General features: G+C 42.7%; 2 protein-coding genes across 9 annotated transcripts in view; both read right to left on the bottom strand.

Moving 5' to 3' along the window:
* ZFAND4 (zinc finger AN1-type containing 4) overlaps positions 1 to 16,182 on the bottom strand; it is a 38,656-nt gene extending 22,474 nt beyond the window's left edge. For 2 of the 5 annotated variants that reach the window (XM_030571025.1, XM_030571028.1), the window contains exons 1-5: positions 15,671 to 15,879; positions 15,131 to 15,430; positions 5,639 to 5,714; positions 5,471 to 5,538; positions 1,521 to 1,707 (exon numbers count right to left, since the gene is read on the bottom strand). In XM_030571025.1, the coding sequence (XP_030426885.1) occupies positions 1,521 to 1,707; positions 5,471 to 5,538; positions 5,639 to 5,714; positions 15,131 to 15,314 (515 nt within the window). In that variant the 5' untranslated portion in view covers positions 15,315 to 15,430; positions 15,671 to 15,879. Of the gene's footprint in view, positions 1 to 1,520; positions 1,708 to 5,470; positions 5,539 to 5,638; positions 5,715 to 13,158; positions 13,283 to 15,130; positions 15,431 to 15,670; positions 15,880 to 16,008 lie in introns of those variants that run through there. The other 3 variants (XM_030571026.1, XM_030571030.1, XM_030571029.1) reach the window with 3 other exon arrangements.
* A 7,526-nt stretch (positions 16,183 to 23,708) lies between these two features.
* The window catches only part of WASHC2C (WASH complex subunit 2C), a 61,359-nt gene continuing 57,214 nt past the window's right edge, over positions 23,709 to 27,853 (bottom strand). For all 4 annotated transcript variants that reach the window (XM_030571024.1, XM_030571021.1, XM_030571022.1 and 1 more), the window contains one exon: positions 23,709 to 24,211. In XM_030571024.1, the coding sequence (XP_030426884.1) occupies positions 24,072 to 24,211 (140 nt within the window). In that variant the 3' untranslated portion in view covers positions 23,709 to 24,071. The remainder of the gene's footprint in view (positions 24,212 to 27,853) is intronic.

Here is a 27,853-nt window from a genome sequence, read left to right as displayed (position 1 = left end):
ACTGGTAGCAGCCTACTACTGAATGTCAGCTAATAGTTAATTTTCCAGTTAAGGTGATAGGGACCATCAGCACCAAAGCTACAAGTCTCTAAGTTCTATCACAGCTGGCCACCTGTAATGGATCTGATGCATTAACAGCTTTCATCTAAATAAAGCCTATGACTATAGCTGTCAACAGTACTATTTCAATACTGATCATTTCAGCAAAAAGTCCAGCTGTTTGGGAACCGAAGGCAAAACTTGTGTAGAAGTCAGATCCTACCCATGACTATGACTTCACTGCAGGATAGGTAAAGAAGAAAAGTTTGGGCTGTGAGAACAAATGTTTATAAAACTACACATGCAACTTTATATGGGGGGTGGGGGTGGGAAAGTACTGAAGCAATACTTCTTTTGTATGTTTCCAAGTTCACTCTCATCAGAGATGGAAATTCTAGATTGCTCTCAGAGGCCAAGTCAGCTTTGTTTCACTTTGTATTGAGAGAGAGAATATTAGTCAGCATTACTGCATCCTCTGCAGCCTTGCTGCTTAGTTAGGGCATCCAACTTGAACACATTTAAACACTAACCACAGAACCAGAGAGTTAGAAGGGACCACAAGGGTTATCTAGTCTTATCCCCTGCGAAGACGCAGGATTCATTGTGTCTAAACAATGCAAGACAGACAGCTATCCATCATCCTTTTGAAAACCCCCAGTGAAGGAGCTCCAACAACCTCCCTAGGCAGTCTGTTCCATTGTCTTACTGTTCTTACAGTCAGGAAGCTTTTCCTGAAATTTAACCTAAATCTACTTTGTTGTAGTTTGAACCCACTGCCTCTTGTCCTGCCCTCTGTGTCAAGAGAAAACAACTTTTATCCATCTTTTTATGGCAGCCTTTCAAATACCTGAAGACTGCTATCATGTCCCTCCTTAGTCTCCTCTTTTTCAAACTGAACATACCCAGTTCCTTCAATCTTTGCTCATATGGCTTGCATTCCATCCCTTTGATCGTCTTTGTTGCTTGTGTCTGGATCCTTTCCAGTTTCTCCACGTTCTTTCTATACACCGGTGACCAAAATTGGACACAGTACTCCAGCTGAGGCCTAACCAGCACCAAGTAGAGCGGTACTGTCTGCCACAGCATCGCATTGCTGACTCATGTTGAAGTTGTGATCCACCACAACTCCCGGATCCTCTTCTCAGCAGTGCTTCTGTCAAGCCAGTTATCCTCCACTCAGTGTTTTGTGCATTTGGTTTTAATTCCCAAAGTGTAGCACCTTACCTTTGTTTAATTTTAATTTGCTGTCTACAGCTCAGTTCTCCAATTTATCAAGATCCCTTAGAATTTTAGCTTTATCTTTCAAAGTGCCTGCAACTCCACCCCACTCCAGCTTTGTCTCATCTGCAAATTTGATCAGTAATAGTAATGCTTGTGGCAGTCTAATATTCTTTGGACACAAGTTAAGGAATAACAGCTAAAAAGTTGTACAGCTTTCCCCACTCTGAAACCAGACATGGAAATCAAAACCCACTTTTTACCTTAAAGATTCAGATAATGGTGTTAAAGTGCCATCCCCCCTGTCTACAACACGGAAGAAATTCAACTGATCTCCTTCCCGGTACACCAAAAAGGTAACTTGTTTGTTGGATGGCCCCTTCTCCCAGACCTCATCTCGACTGGGGTCCATGTATTCAGCCATTTCCCTAATAGGGTCTTCCACAGGAACTATAGGAGAAAACAGAATGAAAAACAGTCTATTTCAACTTTCAAGTCTACTCCTTCAAAGAGGCTGAGGTAGAACACCTCAACCTGCATACTGTGTTTAAAGAAATCTACAGTGATGGTTTGAAAATGTCACTGATGGAACAGTCTTCAGGAAGAAAACAGTAATCTGCACAACTTGAAATGTTCAACAAAATATTTTTTCAGTCAGCACTCAAACATAAAACACCTTCATAGATGGAACCACAGGGAGTTCAAACTACAAGTCATTTGTGGGAGTGCATTCAAGAGTCTGAAGCACTCTAGTACCTAGCTCAAGTTCCCACATCTCCCCCTGCTAGGTTTATATCTCCACCCTCTAGGGGACTTCAATGACTGCTGGCAGTTAGCCCAGAGGAGCCAATGGAGCCTCCCTGAGTTGACAAGTCTAAATACTGACAGCTATGAGCCTCTAGCTATCTGAGATAGGGTTTTATCACCCAGCTTCACAAGCACCTACATTCCTCCTGTCAGAGACATTAAAATCCACATCACAACTACCTTGCAGACACTCACTGCTCTTTTAAAAGGAAATTATAGTCCCAGGGAGTCCAGTAGCACCTGCTACAACAACATTTAGGAAAGCTATCGCATGAATGCTTTGACCACATCATTGTGTGCATCTGGGGACAGCTTAGAGGTAGGGTTATTTTTAAAGCTCAGGTGCCAGAAACAGTTGACTGGAATGGTACAAAGCACAACCTAAAAATGAAGGTGTTTGATATTATATCCTGTTCATCTGTCTGACTCTCCTGCCCTTTCCATTAGTAGCCCCTCCCTTTGTTGACTCTCTTATTGAAGGAGACCCCACATCACCAGCAGCAGCTCCAAACAGAATTCCACATATGGGAAAGGATGGAATGAGATAAATGAGCAGACTATGAGATCCTGCGTAGTTATTGAAGATCTGGCATCAGACCCTGCCTCTTCCTATCTGCCTACAACAGCAGAAGAGAGAAGTCCCGCACACACCGGTGGCTTTGGACAGAAAGCACACCTCTTCCCCAGCACTGCAGTACATGCATAGGAGATGGGGAGCAGGACACAAAAGGGAAAGGCAGACCAAACACAGAAGGGCCTTTAGATGTCCAAGGACAGGATAGAAAGACAAAGGAGAAACAAAGTTAGCTGATTAAGGGTGGAGAATTCTACTAACTAGATTTATAAGTAAAATAAATTAACTAGAACCAATACCTAGACAGACTGATAGGAAAACTTTACATATAAACTTCCCCCTAAAATACTTAAATCTCATTTGAAAAATGAGCAGAGGAGATACAAAGACCAATGAAATCAGACCCACTTTGGGGTTTTAAACCTTGATTAATTTTACCATTCTAAAATGAGGAAGAGTGAGGTTAGATTTGATTACTCTGAATTAGAGAAAATATGATTAGAGCAAGGAGCACCTTTAGAAATAAAGACTAATGTAATTCTCCTATGACAACAACCTACGAGCACTCAGTGAAAAGACTAGAGCAGAGTTTTGTAAAACAAGGCATTTTTACAGTTATGTATAGTAGATTGTACTTACAGTGACACTGCAATTGAGGTTTCATTATATGAAAGCTCTAAGTGTCAGGCAGATTTTTTTTAAATTGCTTTGAAAGTTGAACTCATTTAATCCTGATTAGATGTGAATCCCCTACATGATGTGTAGAGTTCTCTTCTACAGAGTGCTTTACAAGTGAAAATAGCAAAGGGATTTCCTCACTTTCAGCTTTCATGCCTCTGTGGGTTTTATCACATAACAATGCTTTACCTATCCCAGGCTAGGCTGCGGCCCCATCTGTATGTAGTAAGAAGCAAAACATGCGACAGGATGACATGCTTGGGTAACCACTACTACAGTTTAAGAGCTGCCGTTCACAGGGCACAGAGATTCTGAAGTCATAAGAGAATGTTTGGTGTGCTAATTCTCATGCTCAAACTACATTTCTCTTCGACCTCCAAGCTAATTCAGAATATTGCTGAAGGGGGGCGTTTGCAAAAAGACCTGGGTGTCCTTGTACATATGCTTTGTGAGCATGAACCATTTTTCAACCTTAAAACCCAGCTGTCATCTCTTTGGATGAGAGTCACCTAAAAATTGCATTGTCCAACTATGTTAGGTTCAAAAAGTTTGAAAATTAAAAGCAAAAACAAATCAGTCCAGGGGTCAGCAATGTGTCCGTGGTAAAAATTTTGAGGTCCGTGGTAAATTTTCAAAAATTTGAATGACTGAGTTACATAAAACCCCCTTCCTCATGTCCGTCACTATGTTCAGTAATTTTGTCAAGTGTCCATCGCACAACATAGTGGTGCCAATCCCTGAATCAGTCTATCGCATTTCTAGTTAAGAATCAGTATAGAGGCAGTTCTGTGCATGTATTTTCATCAGCATTCAAAGTGCAGTCCATTCATGAAACTATTTGAAGTCAGTAGCTTTACTGCCCTCCTCAAAACCCATTCTCAGCAACTAAAATTTATATCTGCCTTTTTGCTTCCCTTTTTGCTAGACTATTAAAAATTAAGACTAGTTTACGTGCAAACAGATGATGTGTTGGGTTATGTGAAATGCAGAAGCTGGCAAGGCCATGTGTTGCCAAAATTACTGCCCTCCTCTTTCCTTCATGACTAGGGACGCACTACAGAACTTCAGATTATTAGCCAAAGATGGACCTTATTAGGACGACTCCTCTAGAGTTCTGTGCTAATGTAACTCAGCCTGAAGAGTGGATAATAAAACAAAGGGTTAATTTATGTCAGGCTGAGGAAGAACTGCCACTGAAGTAAGCAACGAAGATAATAGAAACAATCAAATCTCAAAAGCACAATGACATGTTATGGGAGCCTTTGCTTCAATACATCTACACTCCAAATTGCTCTGGATTCCTGATTCTTCTCTTTCCCTTTTTGTTTTATTTTTTTCAAAAGGCATATTGACTTGAAATATAGCCAGTTTTATAAAGTGAGTTCGTAACATGTAGAACCCATGTCCCCAAGTTCAACAGACTATACACAAGTGTGCTAAATGAAAAAAAGTATAAGTAATGATCTTCTAATAACTTTATAAAACTAAGATTATTATTAGCAAACAACACCAGAAGATACAATTTTAGGCAAGCATGTTTTTTAAGATGTGTCCCTTTACCAACGCATAATATATTTTCACATTTCACATTACATAATTAGGACATGCAGAATTTATACATTCCAACAGAATGGTAACTTAGCCATGTTGGAGGAGATTTTTCAATGTTAGTTAGAAATCTGGGGATTTCAGTGGGCATCCAATTCCATAAGTCTCCTTTGGAAATCCCACCATAATGCGTACATATAATCTATGCCAACGTTTCCAGTTAAATTTATAGATTAATACTTTACTGTATCATTAAATTTATCCTGCAAGACATGCAGTTCAGGATATGTGAGGCAGCCACGTCAATAGTTTTACTGCAGTATTCACTTTTCAAAGTCTAATCCAACTTCACATCAAGAGTTTCCTTTAGGCTACTCTTAAAAACACAATGGCTCTTAAAAACACAAAATATGACAAATGAAAGATGAGTGAACACACCCTTACATATTCCTCAAAAATCTTCCAAATCCTTTACAATCAAAGTCCATTCAGCCAAAAAGCTTGACTAAAATACAATGGTCTACAGTTATGAGCATTTGTGTAAGTATCATTATTAAACTGTCTTGATTCTTCACATGAAACTGACACAAATAAACTTGTACCTACCTCTTCTAGTGTTAATAGGCCCACCTCGCATAGCCAGTACCAGCTTCAAAGTGCAACCTTCTGAAATGCTGTGAACAGTCAACAAAAAAAGGAAAAGTTTTGTAGTACTCTGTTTCCAACAGCAATAGTTATATTTGGAACAGCTGGTTTTAGTTTTCTTATACTCACTTGTAATCATTCAAGCAATAGTCATCCTCCAACTCCACATTATTCCAAATTAAGTGCTGCTGAGAGACAGGAATACCTTCAAAAAGACAACATTAAAAGTCAGTCAATTAGTATAACGTCACTGTAGAATCTTCTTCAGAGAGGCTAAAAGCTGTGTGAGTTTTCCAGCCACACCACTTGCCAGACATTAGGCACGCATTTAAATACATTGCAAGGGCTGTAACTTAGACTAAAGAGCTAACACCCAGAGTTAGGGTTTGTCTACACTGTAAGCTGAGGTATATTGCAACTCAGGAAGGCACACTCATACTAGCATAGCTTAAGCTAGAGCAAAGGTGGCCTTACTCAAGGGCTTCCCTAATTCTGCTCCTCAACACTGCTTCTGTGATATTTCAGTCATCCAGTTCCTACCCCCTGAATCTTGTGCACACATTTTGGGTAGATCTATATTTATGGCAGTGTGCAGCGTACAGACACTGAATGCCCTGCTGCTTACACCCTTCCTAGCTATGTAGCCAGTGAGGTATTGCTTAGGTGAGTACAGACATGCCAGAACCCTAGGGTATACACACTACATGGCTTTCTACACATCCAAGCACAGTGCCTCCCTCATCTTCACTTTTAGCAGTGTAGTATCCCGCTACCTCCTTGCCACCAGAGCCTTTCCCCACCACAGTGAAAGGCTCCAGCGCCAGGGAAAAGCAGTGGGGTCCCTGCTGCTCAAGCCTTTCTCAACTGCCTCCTGCCAGAGCCTTTCACTGCCTTGTATAGCAACATGCCATAGTGTGGACACAGCCTGCCCTTCACTGCTGTGTGTAAGAGCACGTATCCTTCATGCTGCCACCAGTGTAGACAAGGTCTTTGAGCCTTGGCAGCAAGTTAGAATAAGGCTTCTGGCTCTGACCAGTTAGGGATACAAAAACTTGTCTGTCAGATCATCCCTTACCTTAGATAATGGCCAATGGCTCAACTTCAGTGTTTTAGATAAAGATGCCCACCCATGGCAGCCCTAGTTAGACCAGGCTTCACCAGTTTATAGTGTTTTTACTTTTGTGTCTGCTAAATCTGAAGTTTCAGATTCCGGTGCAGGATCCACAGCTGTGCAAAATTTGCACTGCAAACGCTCTCAGGTCTGTTTTTTAAATTAAGAAACACTTTACTAGTCTTATGTCTGGTAAAGCTTGTTATTAAACCACACCAACATTTTAGGACAAAATTTGACATGACAGCGTATTATTAAAAGGAAACATGGCTGAAATGCTGAGAAGCAGCAGTGTACATGAAGTCTGTGTTTTGCACTGGAAATTACAGGAAGTCATATGTTTCACTTGCTGGCTAACTTTGTTTTCCCTCCATGTGTCTGGATAACTCACTTATGGCTTGACACTCATTTAAAGCAAACTGTGCAGAGTTCAGTAATGACCCTTTATACCTTCCTAAAAGGTGACAGTTTCCAGTCTTGATTTCTTGGGTAGACTCACAACCAGACGCAAGTTTGAAAGGAAAAATATTTGTAATCGGCAAGTTATTTAAGACTGAGAGGTAGCTAGCCAAAGGCACAAAATCACAGTTAGCATGTCGGTCTGCTGGGTCTTTGAAAATTAACGAAGTGTCAGATGGAAGCAATTCTGTCCAAATGACCCACACAAAGTACAGTACATCTTAAGACTTCGTTAAAAACATTCTACAAATATTTTAAGTGGAATGAAACTAAACTTCTACCCCGCTATAACGCTGTCCCCAGGAGCCAAAGAAATCTTACTGCATTATAGGTGAAACTGTGTTATATCAAACTTGCTTTGATTCGCTGGAGCACAGCCCCGTCCCCCTGGAACACTGCTTTACCGTGTTATATCCGAATTCGTGTTATATCAGGTCGTGTTATATTAGGGTAGTGGCGTATATGGAAACTACATACTGCCTGCCTGCAGGAGAAGTGTAAACACTAACCTTCACGCTGAGGCACAAAGGTCATGGCACTAGACGCAAAAAACTAGTACTCTCTAATGCACGCAAATACCTCCAAAAACCCAACAGTGGAGTATCCTTAGCTTTTGCATCTGTGTTGCTCCTATACATATTCCTTTCCTAGTGGCCTAGTAAGGTGGAAACATAAAAAATTATATCCATTTTATGGTTTGCGCTCCTCCTGGCACTAGTAAGATTCCTCCACAGGACAATTAACACACTGAGAAAGGGTTACTTGGTTTCATGAATACATTCAGATAAGAATTCATGATGTTTCTCTAAATGGCTCTTCCTAGCCAAACACTAAAATTACATGTAGTATGTACACTTCCCTTCATCCTCTGAAATAATGAAAATTGAGTTGTACTGTGACAGAAGAAATATGGAAGAGGATGCTGTTCTTGCATACAGCTGACAGAGTAAAAAGAGAGATGTAATTTACTCCTTGGCAGGATCATCAGGATGAGGCTCTGTTTGAAAATATGTGATACTGCAACTTTAGACTATAATTTAAGTTCATTATAAATTATAAACACTTTTTAAATGCTACTACTGGGAGAGTCTTTTTTAATTTTACAGAACTGCTATAAGCAAACCACAAAACACTGAAAGTTAAGATCCTTATTCTGCAAACACTTAAGCAGGTACTTACTAATTTTAGTCACATGGTCAGTCCGACTTCAGTGGGACCACTAAAAGTTAAGCAACTACATGAATGTTTGCAGGATCAGGGGCTAAAATTGTATTTAATAAAATATTCTCTATGGCATAAAATCTCTTATTCAATTTTGTTTTCTGCTAACAATGTAATGTTACTTAGACCTTAACAGTTATTGTGACTTTTTTGCACACAGACCAAAAAGGTAGCAAAACGGGCCTATGAGTGGAATTTTCAAAAACATCTAAAAATGTAGAAACACAAGGGTCATGGACTTCAAACTGTAAATCCGGATGGAAGACTATATATGGGTTGGTGAAATATTTCAGCTTTCTTCACTTGAGGCAGTTCAATGTACTGTATAGGAAGGTGATACTGATTACCAATACAGCATGGTCTATTTGTTTATCAATTTGGTGTCTCAGTTTATAATGGTCGGGCTGTTAATCAGGACATGGACTTGGTTTCTGTCAGCATACAGCAACATTTTAAGTGTGAAACTTTTTAATAGGAAAGAAATAGTAAAATCTGAAATTCTACTTGCAAGTAGGAAGCTATAAAACATTCAGTTTTAGCAATTTAAGACTACAGAATGGGAAATAAAGAACGAGCAGCATGTAAATGAGTAAAAATAATTTTTTCAATTGATGATTTTAATTCATCCTGCTTAATAGTCAAATTCAGCCCTCAGTTTCAGCCATGGGAACATGATGAGTGTGCGTGTTCATCAATGAAGGTAGATGTGTGTCAGACTCATTATGACCATAAAGAGGAATAATGGAGGGTCACTGTACATAAGCGTCCCCAATCTTTTTAGATCTGGATGGATGAGAAGTTACTAAATGACTAGTAACATGAACTTTCTAATGATTAGCTTTCTTATATATAATAGGGTATTTTGCAATTTAAAACAGATAGAAGCACAATGTTCATAACAAGCTGACAAAAAGTAGCACGTTTGCCAGGTACAGGCAATTTGTGGAAAACAGATCTTTTCCTTGCTATATATTTTTGGCCTACAAAAATATCACCAAACAAAAAACTTTATATTATATTGTCGCTCACATAACGTTTGTTCTTAATTGCTTAATCCTAACATTTCAAATATTTGAAGCAGATCATAAGTTAGTTTCTATTGACCTTTGAATACTTAGTATGAAGGATAACAGAAAAATACAACTCCTGCATTTAACAGTGAAGAGCAATTTTGCTTTGATGGTGATAAAAGCCTCAAATATTTTATAGTTCGTAAGAGCCATTTCTATGCAGCGTCAGTAAAACAACAGATACTAAATACACCAAATTACTCCTGGTAATTCTAATGTCTATATGCTCAATGCTCTATTTACTTGTGTATTCTAATACTCAAAAGTGAGGGTACAGAATAGTGTAATACAATATGAGTTATTTGTAATGTTTGCTTGATAACCTAGAGTAAACTAAGTCAACTGAAAGACACAGTAAGTGACTGAGGAAACAACTGGCATCAAATATGTATGAGATCCAGTTATGACACCACAGGAACCCAAACTCACCACCTCCACAGATCTCGTTATGAAACACTGCACAATGTCTGTGGTAAATTGCAGCAAAATACAACTTCCATAACTTTGTTTTTAAAGTGATCTTGCCCAGGTGTGTGTAATTTTAACACTACATTGTTTAAGAGCAGGAAGAATGCTTATCAACATTAATCAAATGCCTTGTAAGATCTGTCTAGTATTTTGAAAAATATAAGATGCAAAATATTATGATACAGCAGAATGGTTTGGAACAGTAAGGACAGATCAGGGTAAGACAAATACTAGTAAAACTGGGCTGGGCAGAGATGTCACATTTCCATGAGCAGTTATACACTTAAAAAAAAAAGTGACAAAATGACAAAGGGTTCCATATATCATCTGGATAGCAACAAGATGGGTTTTTTCTAGCTGCCACCCCTGTAAACTCACCCAGCAAACTGAAAGTCAAGCTGACTTTACTGGTTTCTGCATCACCAAGATAAACTGTGAGGGAAGAATTTGGCCCATAGATTTACAACCCTTGCACAGTAAGGCTGCACAGTATATCTGAGGAAAGACTCTGGCCCTCAAATTGGAATTTAGTCAACAATTATGTTTGATGCACATATGAAACTAGAATCAAGCTCTCAAAATCATGGCACTGCAGTCAACACACCTAGCAAGAGCTGAGAACACAATAGAGTATGAACAGGACACAGAAGAGCCAGATGGTATGTTCACTGTTGCTACAGGGCCCACTGCATAGTTCTGAAGCAGCACTCACATTTTGAAGCAACTGGCAATTTTTTAAAAATAAATTATCAGCTACAGGAAATGTCTCCATCAGGTTATGAGAGGGGTCACTTTTATCCGTTCAACATTAGAAGCTACCAACACATCTTTCTTTACTTCAGCCACACAAAAAGGCATGAAATGACAGTAGTGCTGTGCACATTTGAAATCTGACAAAGAGTCACATATGAAGGAGAAACCTTCGCATGATACAGCAACAAATGTCTTTTTTCAGCTAACTATTTAATAATTGTCATATTTAAAATCTGCAGCATGAGCAAAAGCAAACGCAAAAGCAAGTTGGCAAAAACCAGTGAGTCTTCTGTAGTAAAATGTTTTCAACTTAACAGTTCTGGTTACACAGTCTTTATTGTCTGAATTTGTCATGGGTTTGTCTGTCTTGAAGGGGGGATTTCCAATTACTTTGATAAACTAATAGATCATTTGTTACAAAATGTTCTTTTGCAACAAATGATCTAACTTAATCCTAGGGAGTCAGACACGTTTCTTCATTCTTCTTAATGGAGAAGGATGCTTCTTGGTGGAGGATGCTGAAAAGAAAATTATACTGTCTGCAATAACAGAAGCACAGACACTCACTTTTATGCTGTTTCCTATAAATCCTACATTTAAAATGCAAATAAATTAGTATCCATTTCTGTAGGTTCATATACAAGGTGTCCTTTTGCAGGATTGTAGTTTATCTTCTATGAGGAGACAAATCTGCATACAGACTCAGAATATAAAACTAGCAATGATCATGAGGATCACACAGAGCCCCCTCATCCTATGAAGCATATGGCCCTGCTACTGGGCAGTTCTAATCAGCACCGAGCAAGTAGGGCTCAGCTATGTCTCAAGGTTGCATCAGCTTAGCTGGCCAACTGGAGCTCGGGGGGGAGGGGTGATAGCAAATTCAGGTCTTTTCTCCTTCCAAATATCTACTGTCATTCCAAGCGACAACCTGCTCTGCAAGAGTTAGGGGAGCAATCCAGGTCCTCTCCCCAACTCTCTGCCCTCAAAAGAAGGGGGCATAATTTACATTTCTATACGGAACACTATCATTTTCTCCCCTCTTGGAGCCAGCCTGTCAGACACAGCCCCTGAAGTTCAATCCCATTCTGTCTCAGTACATCTTCCAGGTTTCCTTAGTGTACCTGCTTTAACATGCCAGAAACATCTCCACCACCACACAACATGTGGATCAGGGAACAGGTTTGTATTTAGTATTGTAACTAAATAGTCTGTTCCTTTTTTTTTCTTTTTTTTTTAATTCCACCTTGCATTTTATCACCCCAAATATTCATCTGACGGTCAATCATATATTTACGAAACCCTCCCCTAGGTAGGACTTCTTCCAGCAGATAGTCATTGTAGGATATTAATTGTCTTTTTAACATTTACTGTTCCTGACTGAAGATGTTGACCCTATCTACCCTGGAGAAATTTTTCCAAAAAATGCAAGCCAATTTTAAACCCTCTTACAGCAAGAGGCGCAGACAAGATTCCAGTAACCAGAACTACTTTCTACAGCTGATATAAACCCCAGCGTAGGCAGTACCACCATTTGCACTGGTGGAACATGCCTCTGCAAGAAACCAGAGTAAGCTGCAGAGTTCAATCCACTCCCACTGCTTGCTTTTCAACTGAAATCAATTCTGTGACATCACAATAGGTTGCTGTTAAAGTAACTACCAGTTGGTTATGACTAAGTGGTAAGGAATAGGACTGATGCTGTTTACATGTAATGCACTTGTGATACAGATTATGAAGGAGAACTGGAGGAAACATATTTCTAAAAAGAATATTCATAAAAGGTAGAAACAAAAAAAAATCGTGATCTCAAATCTAAAAACAGGAAAAATTGTTCTGTATTCTGCCTTAATGAAAGACAACTATGGGCTGAGGGGTGACTTCACAAATGAAAAAGGTTCACTTGCGGGGCCATTAGAGAGACTTGGGTAGGAATCACTCTCAGTCCAACAGCAACAGAAGAGATAACCAATTATTCCAGTCTCCTCAGTGTGTTTTTAGTAAAAATTCATATTTACGATTTCATTGTACTGCAGTCCAAAATCTTACCACTTTATGATCATTTTGCTTACATTAGTCTTGATCTACATCTACAGAGTGATTATCACATTCATGATCAATCAATATGCCGTTTACATACCCTAGCATACTACCTTAATATACAATTCCTGCAGGAAGTGAAACTGATGCAGTGGACGTTGCTGCTGATAGTAGTCCTATTCTGAGGAAGATTGACTAGGACAGCATTTAAAATCTTATGCCACTGCTATCAGAGACAAATGAGGCTCTCTTTCACTACAGCATCTCCAAAGTCTCATTCAATGGAACTGTTCTGGGTGAAGCAAGAATCCAGGTTGCCAACGCCTTGAAGATAATCAAGTGTGTTTTGCTAGGACAAGTTTGAATCTTTGCATATAAGTTTGCTGTGACTTCCATGGGACAGATTGCATGCATGGAAACAGATCTGTGGCTGAAAGGCATGACCACCACATCAGCTCTGGTCGAGCTTCAAGCAGTTACACACACAATAAGGATTTAGATGTGCTACAGGAACTCTGGGCTCTTACCTGTTATCAAAGTTTACCTGTGCTCTTCATACATGGTAAAATCAGCAGAGAAGTGTTGGGGATGTTCTTGGTGAGATATCCAGCTTTCTTAAAGCAGACATCAACTATTTCCACGTCCCTAAACCTGCCCAAGAAGGTCAGACTATGAAATAGGAAGTAGGAAGGTGGCTTTGGCAGTATTTGAAATATTCATATTTACTTGGTCCCCATCTGTCTGTTTTCAGGCCTGGTTACAATGTAGGCAATGCACTGGTGTCTCTTGATAATACAGCAACAGACAATAGAATAGTTTTCTTTGCTAGTTTTTAATTCTGCGAGCAGCATTTGTTATAGCTGACCATTGTTGAGTGCAGATCTTATAAGGGAGCTGTTAACATTCTGTATTCCCCTCACAGAAATCCCAGATTCTGTATTTCCTTCTCAGAGATCCTGACCTACACAATAGTATGGAGTAATTACTTGCCTGTAACTTACATTTACAGTGTAAGATGGAATGTTTCACCATGGCATTCTGTTTATATGTACAAGCTGATCAACTGCAAGTCAGGAAAAATTGCCTATCTGTCCCTACACAGCACAATGGGGAGGATCTTGGGGTCTTTTAGCCACACTATGGAACACCAAGCCATACAAGTGATTTTCAGAGATGAGCATTGGTGGACTTCTGTCTCTTCCACATTTTTGTGGAATGTATTTATCAGTAATTTAAAGCCTGTGCAATCAGACCCATTATTCAGGAATGTCAAGCACTTTACCACTCTGAGAAATGCAACTCATAAATCATAAAGTTCTAGTAAGTGGTACTATTTGTAACTATAACACAACCCTTAGTGATAATCAAATTCTCATTGTGATCTTCCCATAAGTTAGATATGCCTAGCATAATATGCCTATTCACTAGCCTCCCCTTTTCCTCTTGAAGCAGCTCTCCTGTTCCTGTGCATTAAAGCAACTGACTCCTGTCCCCCAAATCCTTTAACTCACTTGATATGGTTAGCATTCTGCCACACATATTTACTCTCCACCACCATACTCAGCCAGGATGGGGGGGAACAAACAACATAAGAACCTCTCCCTCCACTCACCATATCCCCACAGCCTCCACAAGATGTTAAAGAATTTATGAAGTCTAATTAAGGCCCTACCTACATGAAGGAAATTCACATCTGTATAGCTACACTGGTGTAGTTACACTGGTAAAAACTCTTAATGTAGACATGCTACACTGGCACAAAAGGGGGCTCACAGTAGCACAGCTGACTTTAGTACTGGTGCAAATTCTTCTGTATACCATTGCTACGCAGTCTACGTTAGTAGTTACACAGTGCAAAGCCACTGATTTAGTTGCACCAGTGCAAAGTTTCACGGAGGGAGATTTAACCCTTAGAGTTAGGCCTCCTGGGAGCGGGGCCATACTTCACATGATGCTTTAGATCTAATAGTTAACAATTAGTCCCCATTCATTGAATAAAGTTTTTACATACTGTACAATAAGATCAATATAAAAGGCATTTTAAAACTTCAACACATGCAGCAACTTTGTCACTTAAAAAAAAAAAAGCAGAGTCCAACTCCTGACTATATCTAGAAACAGTCAGTGGTTTATAGGCAAGACAAATATGTGAACCAAAAAGTTGTGTCTAAGATAATCCTCTGACACAGTGAATACTATCTCCAAAAAAGGAGAAATTGTCAAAAGTTTTACTAGTGATAAAACTGTGTCCTTATAATACCTTAGCAGGATGTACAAAAACAAGGAGGAATAAATTACAAGAAATGTCAGAAGTCTCTTTAAAGCAGAGGTTACTAAACCATTGGCTACAAACTAATTTATGGATGGACAGCATCACCCAATTACATTAATTCCCTAGCTTGATCTTCAGCACAACTATAATTAAGGGTCATTTGCAAGTTGATTTTTTCTTTAAAATGATATACAATGTGCTGGCTTTATAAAGAAGAGAAACAGTACCTTCCAACCTTTGAATTTTAGCTTTCACAGAAATCACTGTTTCAAAGGGAGCCACTCGCAGCTCAAAGCACGTTCCTGTAAGTGTCTCAATGAAGAGCTCCATAGTTTCATAAAAAGGAAGTTTGTAATGAAACTGTCCCACGTTATCATCATTGAAGAAAGGAGGTTCTTTCTTGTTGGCCATTACAAAGGATTTACAAATTCCTTGTGTAAAGATTAGTTTGGAAACGTCGCAGACAACTGTGTTCCAGCTTTGAAAACTGGTAACGCGTTTTGCTGTTCATGTTTCAAATGCTGAACCTAAGGAGAACACAAGGGCAGTTTTAGCAACGGCAGGATGCGCTCTTTGACAAACAAATCGCTCGCTGTTGACTTTTAAACACAAGGAATCATTAAATAAAACGGTGATTAACCCCACAACGCAGACCGCCAAGCGGTGAGAAAGACGTGTGACAAACACTGCTAATTTAGCAGCAGCACCGGGGATAAAGCTCTAGCTCCAGGAGAGAGACAGGGTCACAGCCCCTCCAAGAGGTGTACCTAGCACGTGCCTAGGAAGCGCCAATCCCCCGGGTGCCAGTGTTGACCCCTGCCCCAGCTGAGGAGGGCGGTGCTCGCTCCGCGCACGCGGAACCCCGAGCAGGCTCCTGGCAGCAGGGCGAGATCCTGCCTTGATGGGCGCCCGGACAGATCGTCTCCTGGGCCCCGTGGGCAGGGCCGGGCAGCGAGAGGCGCCTGCAAACAAAGGAGAGAGCGATCGCTGCCGGGGCAGGGGCGCTGCGCAGGGCCCGGGGCCGCCCGGCAGCGAGCACCCCGCCCCCGGGGCCGCTGTCCTGGCGGGGCGGGCCCCGGTGGGGGAGGGGGACTTGGGGTCTCACCTGCCGCCGCCGCCGCCGGGCCCGCGCAGGAGAGGAGCGTCAGGCCCCGCCCACCGCTCCTCACGGGAACCCGCCGCCGGCCCTGGGCGCCCTCATGGAGGAGCCGCCACCGGGAGAAGGGGAAGACAGGGAGGGGGAACCACCCCCTCCGCCAGCTCCCTAAGCCGCCGCCGCCGCGCCTACCTATCCTTTGTGACATCCCCTCCCTCCTCACTCCCACTGACCAATAAGGCGGCCGTTTTTACAACAGCTGCCCAATCAGCTCGCCGCAGGGGCGGTGCTTCTGTAACCAGCAAGGGCGGATGTCCGCCAGGCCTTAGCGCTTCCTCCTATCTGCTTGTTGTGGTCGTTACGGGGGGAGGGAGGGGAAGGAAGAGTAGGACCCGGATGCAGCCCCTCCATCGCGAAGTTATCACGTGATGCCGTTCTAGTTTGGCAACCCCATGCGGCTGATGGGAAATGTAGTTTCAATGGTGCCAGGCTGCGTCCAGGGGGTCATTATAAGAGAAATTAACCCCTTCCACCTCTCTGCCCCCTCCTACACACACAGTCCTTCTGCACGTAGTAATTAAGCAATGCCCATCGCCAGCTGTTCAGGCAGAGGACCCTTTGTCATCAGCCCCTGCTTCATAGGAGAACAGATACCAGCTGTAACCATGCTACTATAGGCTACTGAACCCTTAGACACAGGCAAACAAAAAATATACGTGATTTACCCAAAAAAAAAAAAAAAAAAAAAAGGTTTGGCTCTTCAGTGTTTCAAGCTCTTCTTCAAAAGCATGAAAGACTGAGATGGGAGGTGCTGGGGATTGTTTTATTTCAGGCCAAAGACATACTCTTTAATCATTAGGAGTAGAAAGGACCTTGAGAAGTCATCTAGTCCAGGCCCCCCTGAACTCATAGCAAAACTAAGTATTAGCTTTCATAGGCCACCCAACACCAGGACCTAGGGCTTTAAGAAAAGCATACAAACATAAATAACAAAGAAAAGGCATGGTGGTGCTATTAGAGCAGCTTTGGGTTGCATTTCATAAATAGAGAGTATGTAGATCTTGGAAACAGCACTGGTCTGTCAAGGGCCTCTCATCCCCTCTGATTGTAGAATCTACTTTCTCCTGTCTTTTAGTAGAGCATTATACTGAGCTATCATCATTAACCACAGAACAGGTGGAGCACAAAACCACTGCCCAAGCTTTCCCAGATTTGGCTTTGCTAATGACGTTTGACTGTGAGCTAGACATATGCCATACAGGATTAAAAGGAAAGTTCTTGCCTGATGACCACCTCCATGCCTTGGCCTCTCTTCTAGTACTACTAAGAGGAATAATTAATGCTCTGGGAGAAGAGTGGGTTTTGTGTTGCATAAGCCTTGCTTCATAGGAACTGGACCGGGACCCTCTCAAATTCACTTCACACATGCTTGAACAGGTAGTAGCAACAACTTTCAACCAGTGGTAAATTGAATTCTACTTAGCCTGGGACAATCTGTAGTCTGTAACCAACTCAGCTGGCTACATCTAGGAGTTCCAGCTCCCTACTGTACACAATGGTAGCTTTTAACTTGTCTAAAGATAAGAACGTGCCATTTATTGCAAAATGGTTAACAGCAAAGTTCAAAAGTTAGTGCTTTTTAGAGAAAGAGATAACATGAGCTTAACTCATACTACACTTCTGTTTGAAAATGTTGATTCATAAGACCAGCACATAAAGCAAGTAAAACCAGATGTAGTTTGGTAGCTGAGGGGTAAAGCAGGGGGTAATACACAACACCAAATATAAAAAGGGGAGGGTAATTTTTCTTTGGGAGGTGGTTGAGGGGGAAAGATAATCCCACTTCTCAGCTCTTGGGTTTCTAAAGGCCAAGATTTTCATGTGACCAGTGAGCTTGGTTACCCAACTGGAGACACTTGACAGGAGCTTGAGTTTTAGAAAGTATGGGCCACCTAAAAAGCTAGAGACTTTTGAAATGTGCCTCAGGATGAATACCCACAGCCCAAGTCACTTCTGAAAAATCAGGGTCCAACTACGCAACAAAACACTGATGTGCTATTGAGGAAAGCATGGGGTGTAAGAGCATTAGCGATTGGAAGAAATAGGTAAGGGGGCTCCATTATATGTTTGGTATATAGGAAACTGAGAGGCAAATAGGAGATGCATTTAGAGAAGGAAGCCCGGTCTGGGCTCTTGCAGACGTGGGTGGCCTCTACATCACAACAGGGGTTTGTCTTGTCTCCATCTCACTCAGAACAGAGAATACCCTTATTTTGACCCCCAATGTTTGTTTGGAGAAGCAGACAAATACCCACTCATGGGGATCTTACCCATGTAGGAAGAATGAAAAATCCCCAAGCAACATGGTCCTGTAACAGGAATCATGGCTGCTCACACCCCCAGGGGAATGAAAACTAGCATAAGCAAGAGGAAAATTGGGTCCCCGAAGTGTGACACAGGTGCTGTCTATTGATATTTTACAAAGCATGTTACATACATGGCTATATAAATGTAGCACACTACATGTACTTAAGTTTTACAAAATATTTATCCACAAGTCACAAACTCTTAGCAAACTATTCAAAGAAGGTGGATCTAGCTTATAATGTCTGTTAAAACCAGACATTTTGGAACTGGAAATTAACAGCCTTAAAATAAATTAAATGCAAGGTCAGCTATAACTCTGAGGCCCCTGATACAGTGGCCTAGGCCTAGCACTGCCGAACCAGGTCGGTTTTCAGTTCATCTCACCCCCAGGAGAGCCTAAAAACAAAGATTGGTTTCTTGGCAGCACAGTTCACCAAAAGAACAAGGCAGGTATAGTTAGCATCTGTTAAGAAGCCAACTGCTTCACTTTTTAAAAGGTGATTAGTTTAGTTTTTAAATTATGCACAAGTCAAAATCACTGTAGCTCTCTGGCTTTACACCCAGTTAATATGCATGCCTGAATTACACATTATTTCTCACCAGCATAGATTGATAAATATCCTCTTATACCCTATTTGGAAGGCTGTAAACTGAGGATTTAAATAGGCCATGGACCCTGGATACTATCCTTCCCAGGATCCGTTTGCAGGCGCTAAATGACTATCAGTTAATGGTATTACAAATTCAAGGTTAATATCAGGAGAGTTAACTTAGGCTGAGCCCAAGAGTAAACCAGAGCTGAGACAAAAGTCTGTAAATGCTACTCTAGCCACTCCACAATCATAGTAATTAAAGTTAAAACAGCACCACACATGCTAGTCAAGACAAACCCTTAAAGGGGGGGATATCCAGGGGCAAGGCAGATTAGCAAAGGAGTGGGGTGGAAACTGCCCCTGTCCCATGGAGCAAGTGAGGCCTTTCATCTGTAGGGCTACCAATCCTTCACTTGCAATTGAATAAGCTCTTGGGGGCAGGGATGTCTTGTTCCGTGCTTGTACACCACCTAGCACAACAGGGCCCTGGCCCATCACTTGCACTATTGTGATGCTGAGAAAATGTTTCTGTAATACCAAAAGATTATGATATGAATAGCTGAGAGGAAGAGGAGGAGGAGGAAAAAAAACACTCTATTTCCTGAAACCCCTTTAAAGCCTTTATAATGCAAGGGAAGGGAATAAAAGGTAGAACTCCAACCATTGTCAGATCTCTCTTTCGGCAGGTCGGATGTGGGCAATTCCCCTGAACCCTATGAGGACACGTTCCATAAGACATTCATACTGTATTATGGCACAGACATCAGAGAGACAGCGCTAGCTCAGTTTTAAAACCTGCTCAATGAGGACGCCCACATTCTGCTCTCTACACATTTCAAGCTGTCACTATTATTCTTGTTAATGGAGCTGTTGTCAAGGTAACAAGCACAACTCTTCAACGTTTGCACTGTAGCTTCCCCCTCAGTCATACCCCTGCTGTTGCTGACTCCTGACCTCTAGCCACATTCTAAGTGTTAGTATCAGCCATGCAAATTCAAGGGCTGGGTGGGATAGAAAGCAGCTATCCCAAAATTAGTGACAGCCACTGTCCAAGTTACAAGCTACAGGAAAGCTGAGCATCTATCACAAGAATCACTCTCGCAGGGATGTTTACTGAGTGATTGCTCAGAGCATTTCTTCCTACGCTGACAGCTAAGGCAGAACAAGAAGTATTTTGAGTCTGAAATGGATGCAAATCAGAAAGCACATTTCATTGTTTCAGAATAAGAGAACAAAAACAGGTTTTTACTAATAGACTGTAGGCAGGATTTGACACTCACCCAGCTCACAAATGAAACCTTCCACATTATATCGACAAACACACACCCCTACCTTGCTCTTCTAGCACACACTAGTGCTTTGGGTTCCGTTGTCAAAGCAGAATACACTATATTGCGCTGCATCATTGGGCATACATAGATCTATTGGCTTCCTTTCTAGAGGCACTATCAACTCGTTTAGGTCCAAAAGCATTGGTTCAGAGGGGAAGGGAATTATTTTACAAACCTAAGGTGATTACAGCTTTTTAACTGTTCCGCCGCAGGCTTGGAAACCCAGATACACCAGTATTGTGTTGGGGCTGGAGAACTGGAAAGAGTGAAATGCCTGGTCATTTTCAATCTGTCTAGGTAGTTCTACGGCACCCACTCCTGTAGTGGGGGAGTGCTTATTAACATTAACGGATTCGTGGTCAACACTTCCATGAGTTAGGGGAGTATTAGAGTGGGAACTGAGCTGGCAAGAGTAAGGGCCTCACCCACAATTCACTGACATCAATGGGAGTCTTTTCATTGAATTCCAGCTTTTGGATCATAAGTCAAATAAAAAATCCAGGGCAGAGCAAGAATCTGAACGATCCTTCAAAAGCAAAAAATGTACCTATTTTAAGTCATGCCAGTGACCATGGAAAATTTTAGTTACATCTGGATGCACATCTCTGGTGCCTCAGAGATAATGGAATCATTTCACACTTGCTCAGCTTTACAGATTATGAATGTTCCCAGACTAGCCTGGGAAGGCTAGAGCACTGATTTACTATTTTATTCATGGGACTGTTTTTATGCCAACAACTCTAGCACAATCCTACTTTCTAGTTAGCGGTAGTGCTCCCTAGGTTCTATTATCCTGTGTGTTGGTAGAAACATGACAGCATTGTGATGCTGTGCCAACTCCACACGAAGGGCTGCACAGCAATGAAGCAAGAACAGCATGCAGCAGAATGCCATTCCATCACTTCCCAATGAACCTAGATAGGCTGAGCCTGTAGCTGCATTCTGCCACAAGAGCTCAGAGGCAAAATGACCCAAGCATTATTATTTAGAGTGCCCTGCATAACTGTGGACCTGTATATGGCACAACAACAGATGTCTGCATTCAGGAGCTCTGAAATTTTAAATGGATCTTAGATTGTCATTCAGCATCCAAGTTTACCATGAATACTGCTAACTATTTCACTGCTGATCATTTAAGCATAAAACTCCAGCCAGACTGGAATCATGGGCGCAGCTGGATCATAACGCCTTTCCCTCCCCCTGCTACCCTGATCTTTAGTGATACTGGAAAGGATAAGTGAGAGAAGTTATCATACCCCTGCTTAAGGGAGTCAGCTGAACTCTGACATAAGCAAGTTGTGACCATTCGAAGTTTTGAGGTGGCATCTGCTTCAGATTTAGAGTGTTCTTCGAGTCCACGTGCTGAAGCAGGCTGTGCTCTAGACTAGATCACTTACAAATTGACAAAAATTTCAGAAGACGTTTTAGAATGTCAAGCTTGGTGAGGAGTGCAAAATTCGCACAAGTTCAGTATCAATTCCCACAGGATAACAAGAGAGCTAACTGGTGGCCTACCCTTTCCAGCTTCAGATCTAAATGAAGCCTTGACTACACTGCATCTCTTTCTCTTAACATCCAGCAGCATCCTGCTGGCAGAAGTGGATTTTTACACCCCTGTGGCACGCAGACTGTAGGAGTGTGATGGAAACTAAGTTACTGACTCATTGACATTGCCATGGGGCTGCTTAGCAGATAGGCATTGAGTCACTCAGGATTAGATGGTTACACGCCTGGGCCCTTCTTAAAGCACAGCAAACCCAGAGACATTTAGGGGAGGAATGCTCAGAAAGCAGAAACATCCCTTGTTTTCCTCTTTCCTCCTTACTTTTGAAATAAGCCACCCCCATTCTCCCCTCCCGATTGCCCCAAGTTCTGCTTTCCAATGGCATTACCTCTACTGTAAGGTTTTCAACTGATGTAGTGCTTTTTGATGCAATAGCTATACATTAAAAGAATCAGAGGTGTAGCCGTGTTAGTCTGAATCTGTAAAAGCAGCAAAGAGTCCTGTGGCACATTATAGACTGACAGACATATTGGAGCATGAGCTTTTGTGGGTGAATACCCACTTCGCTGGATGCAACGAAGTGGGTATTCACCCACGAAAGCTCATGCTCCAATATGTCTGTCAGTCTATAATGTGCCACAGGACTCTCTGCTGCTTTTACATTAAAAGAATACTAAGGTTGCAAAGTCAAGCACTTGAAAGTTGGGAAACAGAGAATGGAATTAGTGCCTCCCTCTTCTCCACAGTGCCCAGGCGCGAGCACAGGGCGCAAGGAGACTCTTTGTTCTCAGTTTTGGTGCCCAGCAGCCTGGCAACTCCACGAGCCAAGAGGAATAATTGCAGGGAAAGTCCTGCTCAATCCCTGCAGCCTGGAGATGGAGCATGCTCAGTCACTGTGGTGATGGCACAGTAATAGGCATGGGGAGCAGGATACTACCTGCACTGCTCTCGCCCGCCACAGGCACTACCCGCTGTTCCCATTGGCTGGGAACCAGCCAATGGAAGTGTGGAGCCAGTGTTCGGGGTGGGGGCAGCATGTGGAGCCCCATGGGCCCCCCGCCTAGGAGCTGGACCTTCCAGGGCACAGCGTGGAGCCAGGACAGATAGGGACTAACCTGCCTTAGCGCCGCAGCACCACAGACCAGATCTTTAACAGTCCAGTCAGCGGTGCTGACCGGAGCTGCCAGTGTCCCTTTTCAACCTGGTCTTCTGGTCGAAAACCAGACCCCCATCAGAGGTTCTAGAGATTCTCAGTGATTCCAAACATTATGCCTGGTAGGTGGGACACAGTTTATACCACTGATTAGGTGTGCTAAGTGACATACAATAAAACACAGTTGTTACCAGGTAATACATTTAGGGCCTGACCCCTGAGAGGTGCTCAGAATCCTAACTTCAGTGGGAACAGCAAGTGCTCAACATCTCTCAGGTTCCTGAATAATTTCTGGGCTCTCCAATTACTTTCATTCTTTGCTAACAGTAAATGGGCTTTAACAGAGGGGGGGGGAAAAACAGTCCCACAAGGTAAGGATACTCTGCACATTGCCACAGCACTAAAGGACCTTGTTCCTCCTCCCACCAATACCAATGGAAACTTTGCCTCAGTCCAATATTTCTCAGCAGCTTGGATAAAGTCCTGGGCAAAAATCTGTTCTCCATTCCTTTAGTTCTCACTTGGAATCCTCTCCTCCGGGAGGATTTATCTATTAAGCACTGACAACATGCTCCAATCTGTGAGAGACAAGAGATAAAGCTGCTCCCTGATGGGAGGAACTGACACGAACTTACAGGATGCACCCAGCAGACAGACTGCTGACCCAATGAGACGTGGCGTTGGTTTTCCCCATTTTGAGATCTGGAGGCAGAGGCTGCTAGCAAACAGCAGAGCAGAAAGCAAGACACGCACAGCTGGACTTGGTTTAGCAGGCACCATTTACTATTTCACAATATCAGTGATTTTTTCTATAGATCTGTTCAAAAAAAGAACTTACACTTTGTATAATAGATTACATTATCACAGGTATTGCACAAGCTATGTCATCTGGGCAGCACTGAAACAGGACTGCAGAAAGTTACGATTGGAGAGTCTTTTTACAGTGTTAGGCATGATTAGACCCAGTGCAGGGAAGAGATACTAACCATGTAAAGTGGGGAGCCAGTCATTCGAACGTCCATGGTCATCAGATTCTCTACTCAAAGAGAGCTGACATAAGAGTACTAGTACTGGTCAGGATAACCTCGCAGAGAGGGCCCTCTCTCTGCAACACCCACCATTGTCTACTGGCCTCCAAAGGCATTCAGTGGGTCATCAAATGTACTTGATGCCTTGCTTTCAGATTTCGATTCAGAGGCTGTCTGAGAGGATCGGCCTTTGGGGGTGGACGTCTTGGTTTGGCTGCTAGAGGAGAAGATATCATCTAGAGAAAGAGAAATACAGTGATTAAAAAGGAGAGAAGCTGCTGCCAGACGCAAGACATTACACAGAAAAATCCTCAGCATGTAGTAGTTATTGCCAAGGACACTTTGCTGATAAACACTTTCCTGCTGCTTGTGACATGAAAACGTATTTGTGAGGACATATGGGGAAGCTTTTAGCTGTGGGTTTTTACCAGGTATAGTCAATGAGAGGGGAACGAAAGAAATTCTGACACTTGGCATTTATGCCAGCCAGAGATCTCAAAGCACTGAACAAGCACCAAGTGAAGCCTCACAATGCTGAGTTACGCGTTATAGCCATTTCACAGATGAATAAATCACTTAACTTCTCTGCAGCTCACCCAGCAGCACCATACAGGAAGCCAGTGGCAGAACTGGGAGCAGACTTAGAGACTCATCCGGTCCTGTGCTTTAGAACCATTAAGTCATACTTCCCGTCTACAGATTTGCCCTTTGGAGAATGTATTATTCATGCATGCACACCCATGAGTTCTACTGATTAACACGTTTCATCGCCTAAGTGCTGTACAAACATTCACATTCCCCTGGCCCACTAAGGCATTCCTGTGGCTGGCAGTCTGGGAATACCCAGGTTCAAAGAATTATGAGATTTTTTGCTAAAACAAACTGCAAAAGTTGCCAGCATTGTTACCCAAGTGAGCTGGGGAAGACGTACATGTGGAGGGAACTTTTACTACTGTCGCTGGCACTGCTGGCTCTGCAAATCAGATACCTTAAAGCAGTAGTGTAAAGCGGAGAGCGTGGCTCACCTGGGATCAGAACAAGGATGGATTTAGAAATGCATTTAGTGGCATATACTGATCACAGGCACAATGGGAAAGTGTTGGGAAACATTCTCAAAGTTAGAAGAGAGAGGTTTAACAAGTCCAGTTTCTTTCACAGATGCTGTTGCGCTCATTCACATGCAAGGCAGTGAAACTCATGGGGCCATTAATACTTTAGTATGAGTTTTAGTTTCTTCTGTTGCAGTGACCTTAAACAATAGACCAGAGCCAGTCCTCTCTGCCCCCCACAGGGTGGGGTGTCCCATTTGGGCAGCGGCAGCAATAGATAACTTCAAAGCTCAGTAGGGTTCACCACAGGTGGTTGCTGATTTGGGAGCTGTACTGAAGGGGTGGGATGGACTTGGCCCAAATGTGTTCGGGGGGAGGGAAGAGAAGAAATGCTGAGAAGTAGCTGGGAGGAAAAAAAAAAAAAAAAAAAAAAAAAAGAATGCTGAATGATGGTGGGCCAGAAAGGTCAATTATGGGTTAATAAAAAGGTTATACACAGCTAGGGCTTGGGAGGTTTCTGTTGGTTTGATGGACGTTTTCTGCATCCTCTCTTATGCATTGGTGTAGTAAGCTAGCATCTGTTTACAAATCTGGCACCAACTCAGTGAGTATATATTAATCCAGTTGCACACAGAGCACCTGTGGAACCACATGACCAAGCCCCTCATCGGGGCTCTGAATGCTGAAGGTTAGGGACACGTGGGCCAGAGATCAGAGGTGGACTCCAACTACGTGCCACTCTGCCTGTGTGAGGAGTCTATTCTCGCTGCCCTCCCCCTCCGCTGCACATGGTCACTGCTGTGATCATAGGGATACACAGCTTTAATCCAGGATAGAATTTCAGTACAAGAGGGCAGTCTAGAAAGGCAGCAGTACGGAGTAAATCCCAAGTGGCAGCCCTCCAAAACAAGCCATGCAAGCGATTAGCTTCATAGTCATTCAGGGTCCTCCTGGCTTCCACGGGAAGTGTAGTGGGTGCTGAGGGGAATGAAGTTATAGCCTTAGCTTACAACACAGGGACTAAAAGAAGGGGAGGAGGGAGCCTGTTCTCTGACAGGGAAAGCAGTATTACTTGCAGAGGAATGCTCAGTTCCCCAGGAGGCAGCATCCTAAACACAGGTGGAGACAATGCCCAGAAGTTTTTGAGCAGTGAGAGAGGCACTATAATAATCAGAAGGATGGCTTTGACACAGTCAGGCTCCAGACACTCACAGGGAAAGACAGGGGTCTGCACCCCAAAGAATAAGCAACTGAATCAACTGGCTGTATATAATGGTATTGTGTGTAAATATAAGTCAAGTAAAATGCTGAACTTGGTGGTCATTGGAAAGGATGTATACAGGTTATGGTTCTGAACGTAAGTGAGTGTGTGTGTGTGTAGAACATGGTCATTGTAACAAAGGTTTAACTCCCCCCTCACTTCGCAGTTGTCGGGAAGCAGGCAGGCAGGCAGGCAGGGAGGGGCACCTCCCACGCTAGTGGCTTACACGAAACTCCCAGCATTGTACAACCCAGAGAGAGAAGGGCAGACCATGAAAGTAACAAAGCCATTGGAATGGAAACGAACAACTCAGTCTTGGAAAACTAAGGAAGGGGGGCGTTTCCCCTGCCCTGTGTAACCATGAATTGGCAGGCAGAAAGAAAAAGCCCCCTGCAAACCCTGTCAGAAGGGAAGGGGTTTGACGTGAAGGCTCTCCATGTAATGCAGAAGGTAAAGCGTGAGGTGGCATCATTATGTTCGTTGTCCATGCAACTTGCCTGCATTGCTTTATCTGACTAGTCCACCTTTGAATCTGTATTTTTTCTATTAAATGAGCTTTTTTTGTTTATTTTGAACCCCTAGCAGTTCTCTGTTGTGCAAACTGTGTGGCCTCAAGTGGACTGATAATTGGGGGCTAGTTTCACTCCTATGGGGGGGATGACAAACAAGAAAGGAAAAGTCTGAGTGGCTGGTAGTTAAGAACTTGGGGGGCAGTTCTGGGGAGCCTTGGGACCAGACAGGCTATTGTGGTCACCCTGCCAAGGAGTATAGGCTGTTGGAAGGCAGAGAGAGAGAGAGAGAGAGAGAGAGAGAGAGAGAGAGAGAGAGAGAGAGAGAGAGAGAGAGAGAGAGAGAGAGAGAGGATTATGCCTGTAGGCTGGCGACTGGTGGCAGGTCTCTGAGCCATAGCAGCCTAGCATGAAAGCAGCTGAAGTTTTAAGGCTGGTGGTGACAGAAGCCCCTTCTGGTCTGGGTAATCCCTAAAACATCACAGGGTTTATGAGGAGAGATTAAAGGAACTAAATATGTACATCTAGGCTAAGCAATGAATGAAAGTAGTGATGGGGCAGGGGATCATAATTAGTTTGCAAATACAATAAACTAGGAGTGATTGGGTGCAGGTGGAAAGAGAGCATTCCCAGCAGGAAAGGCTCAACAGGCAGTGACAGACTCTGGTAAAATACCCAGGTGGGCATTGCTACCAGCCCTTAGCTAAACAGCTAGGGAAGATGCTATGCCAGTCCTGTTCTGGGGCTGCCAGGCTGATCAAAGAAACTCAAGTGTCTTCCCTGGAGTCCTGCTGGTGCATTGAAGGCAGCACTACCTAACTTGGAGCACTGAGCAGCCGCCCCTGAATGAATCCTTCATCTGGAGGTGCTGTGCCCTTAAACCAACTGAGAATGGAAGGGACACAAGATTAGGGAGATGGTACATTAATTTACATGGCTATTTCTGACTTGTGCTCAAGGTGCCTCAGTGCCAGAAATGCCACTGCGAACAGTGAGGTTTAGTGCTGGAAACTGTAGGATAACTAGAGCTTGGTGTCAATTTTCAGACAAAATGATTTT

Source organism: Gopherus evgoodei, chromosome 7 (genome assembly GCF_007399415.2).
Source record: "Gopherus evgoodei ecotype Sinaloan lineage chromosome 7, rGopEvg1_v1.p, whole genome shotgun sequence".
Classification (NCBI taxonomy): Eukaryota; Metazoa; Chordata; order Testudines; family Testudinidae; genus Gopherus; species Gopherus evgoodei.
This window is presented reverse-complemented; position numbering and strand designations above follow the sequence as displayed.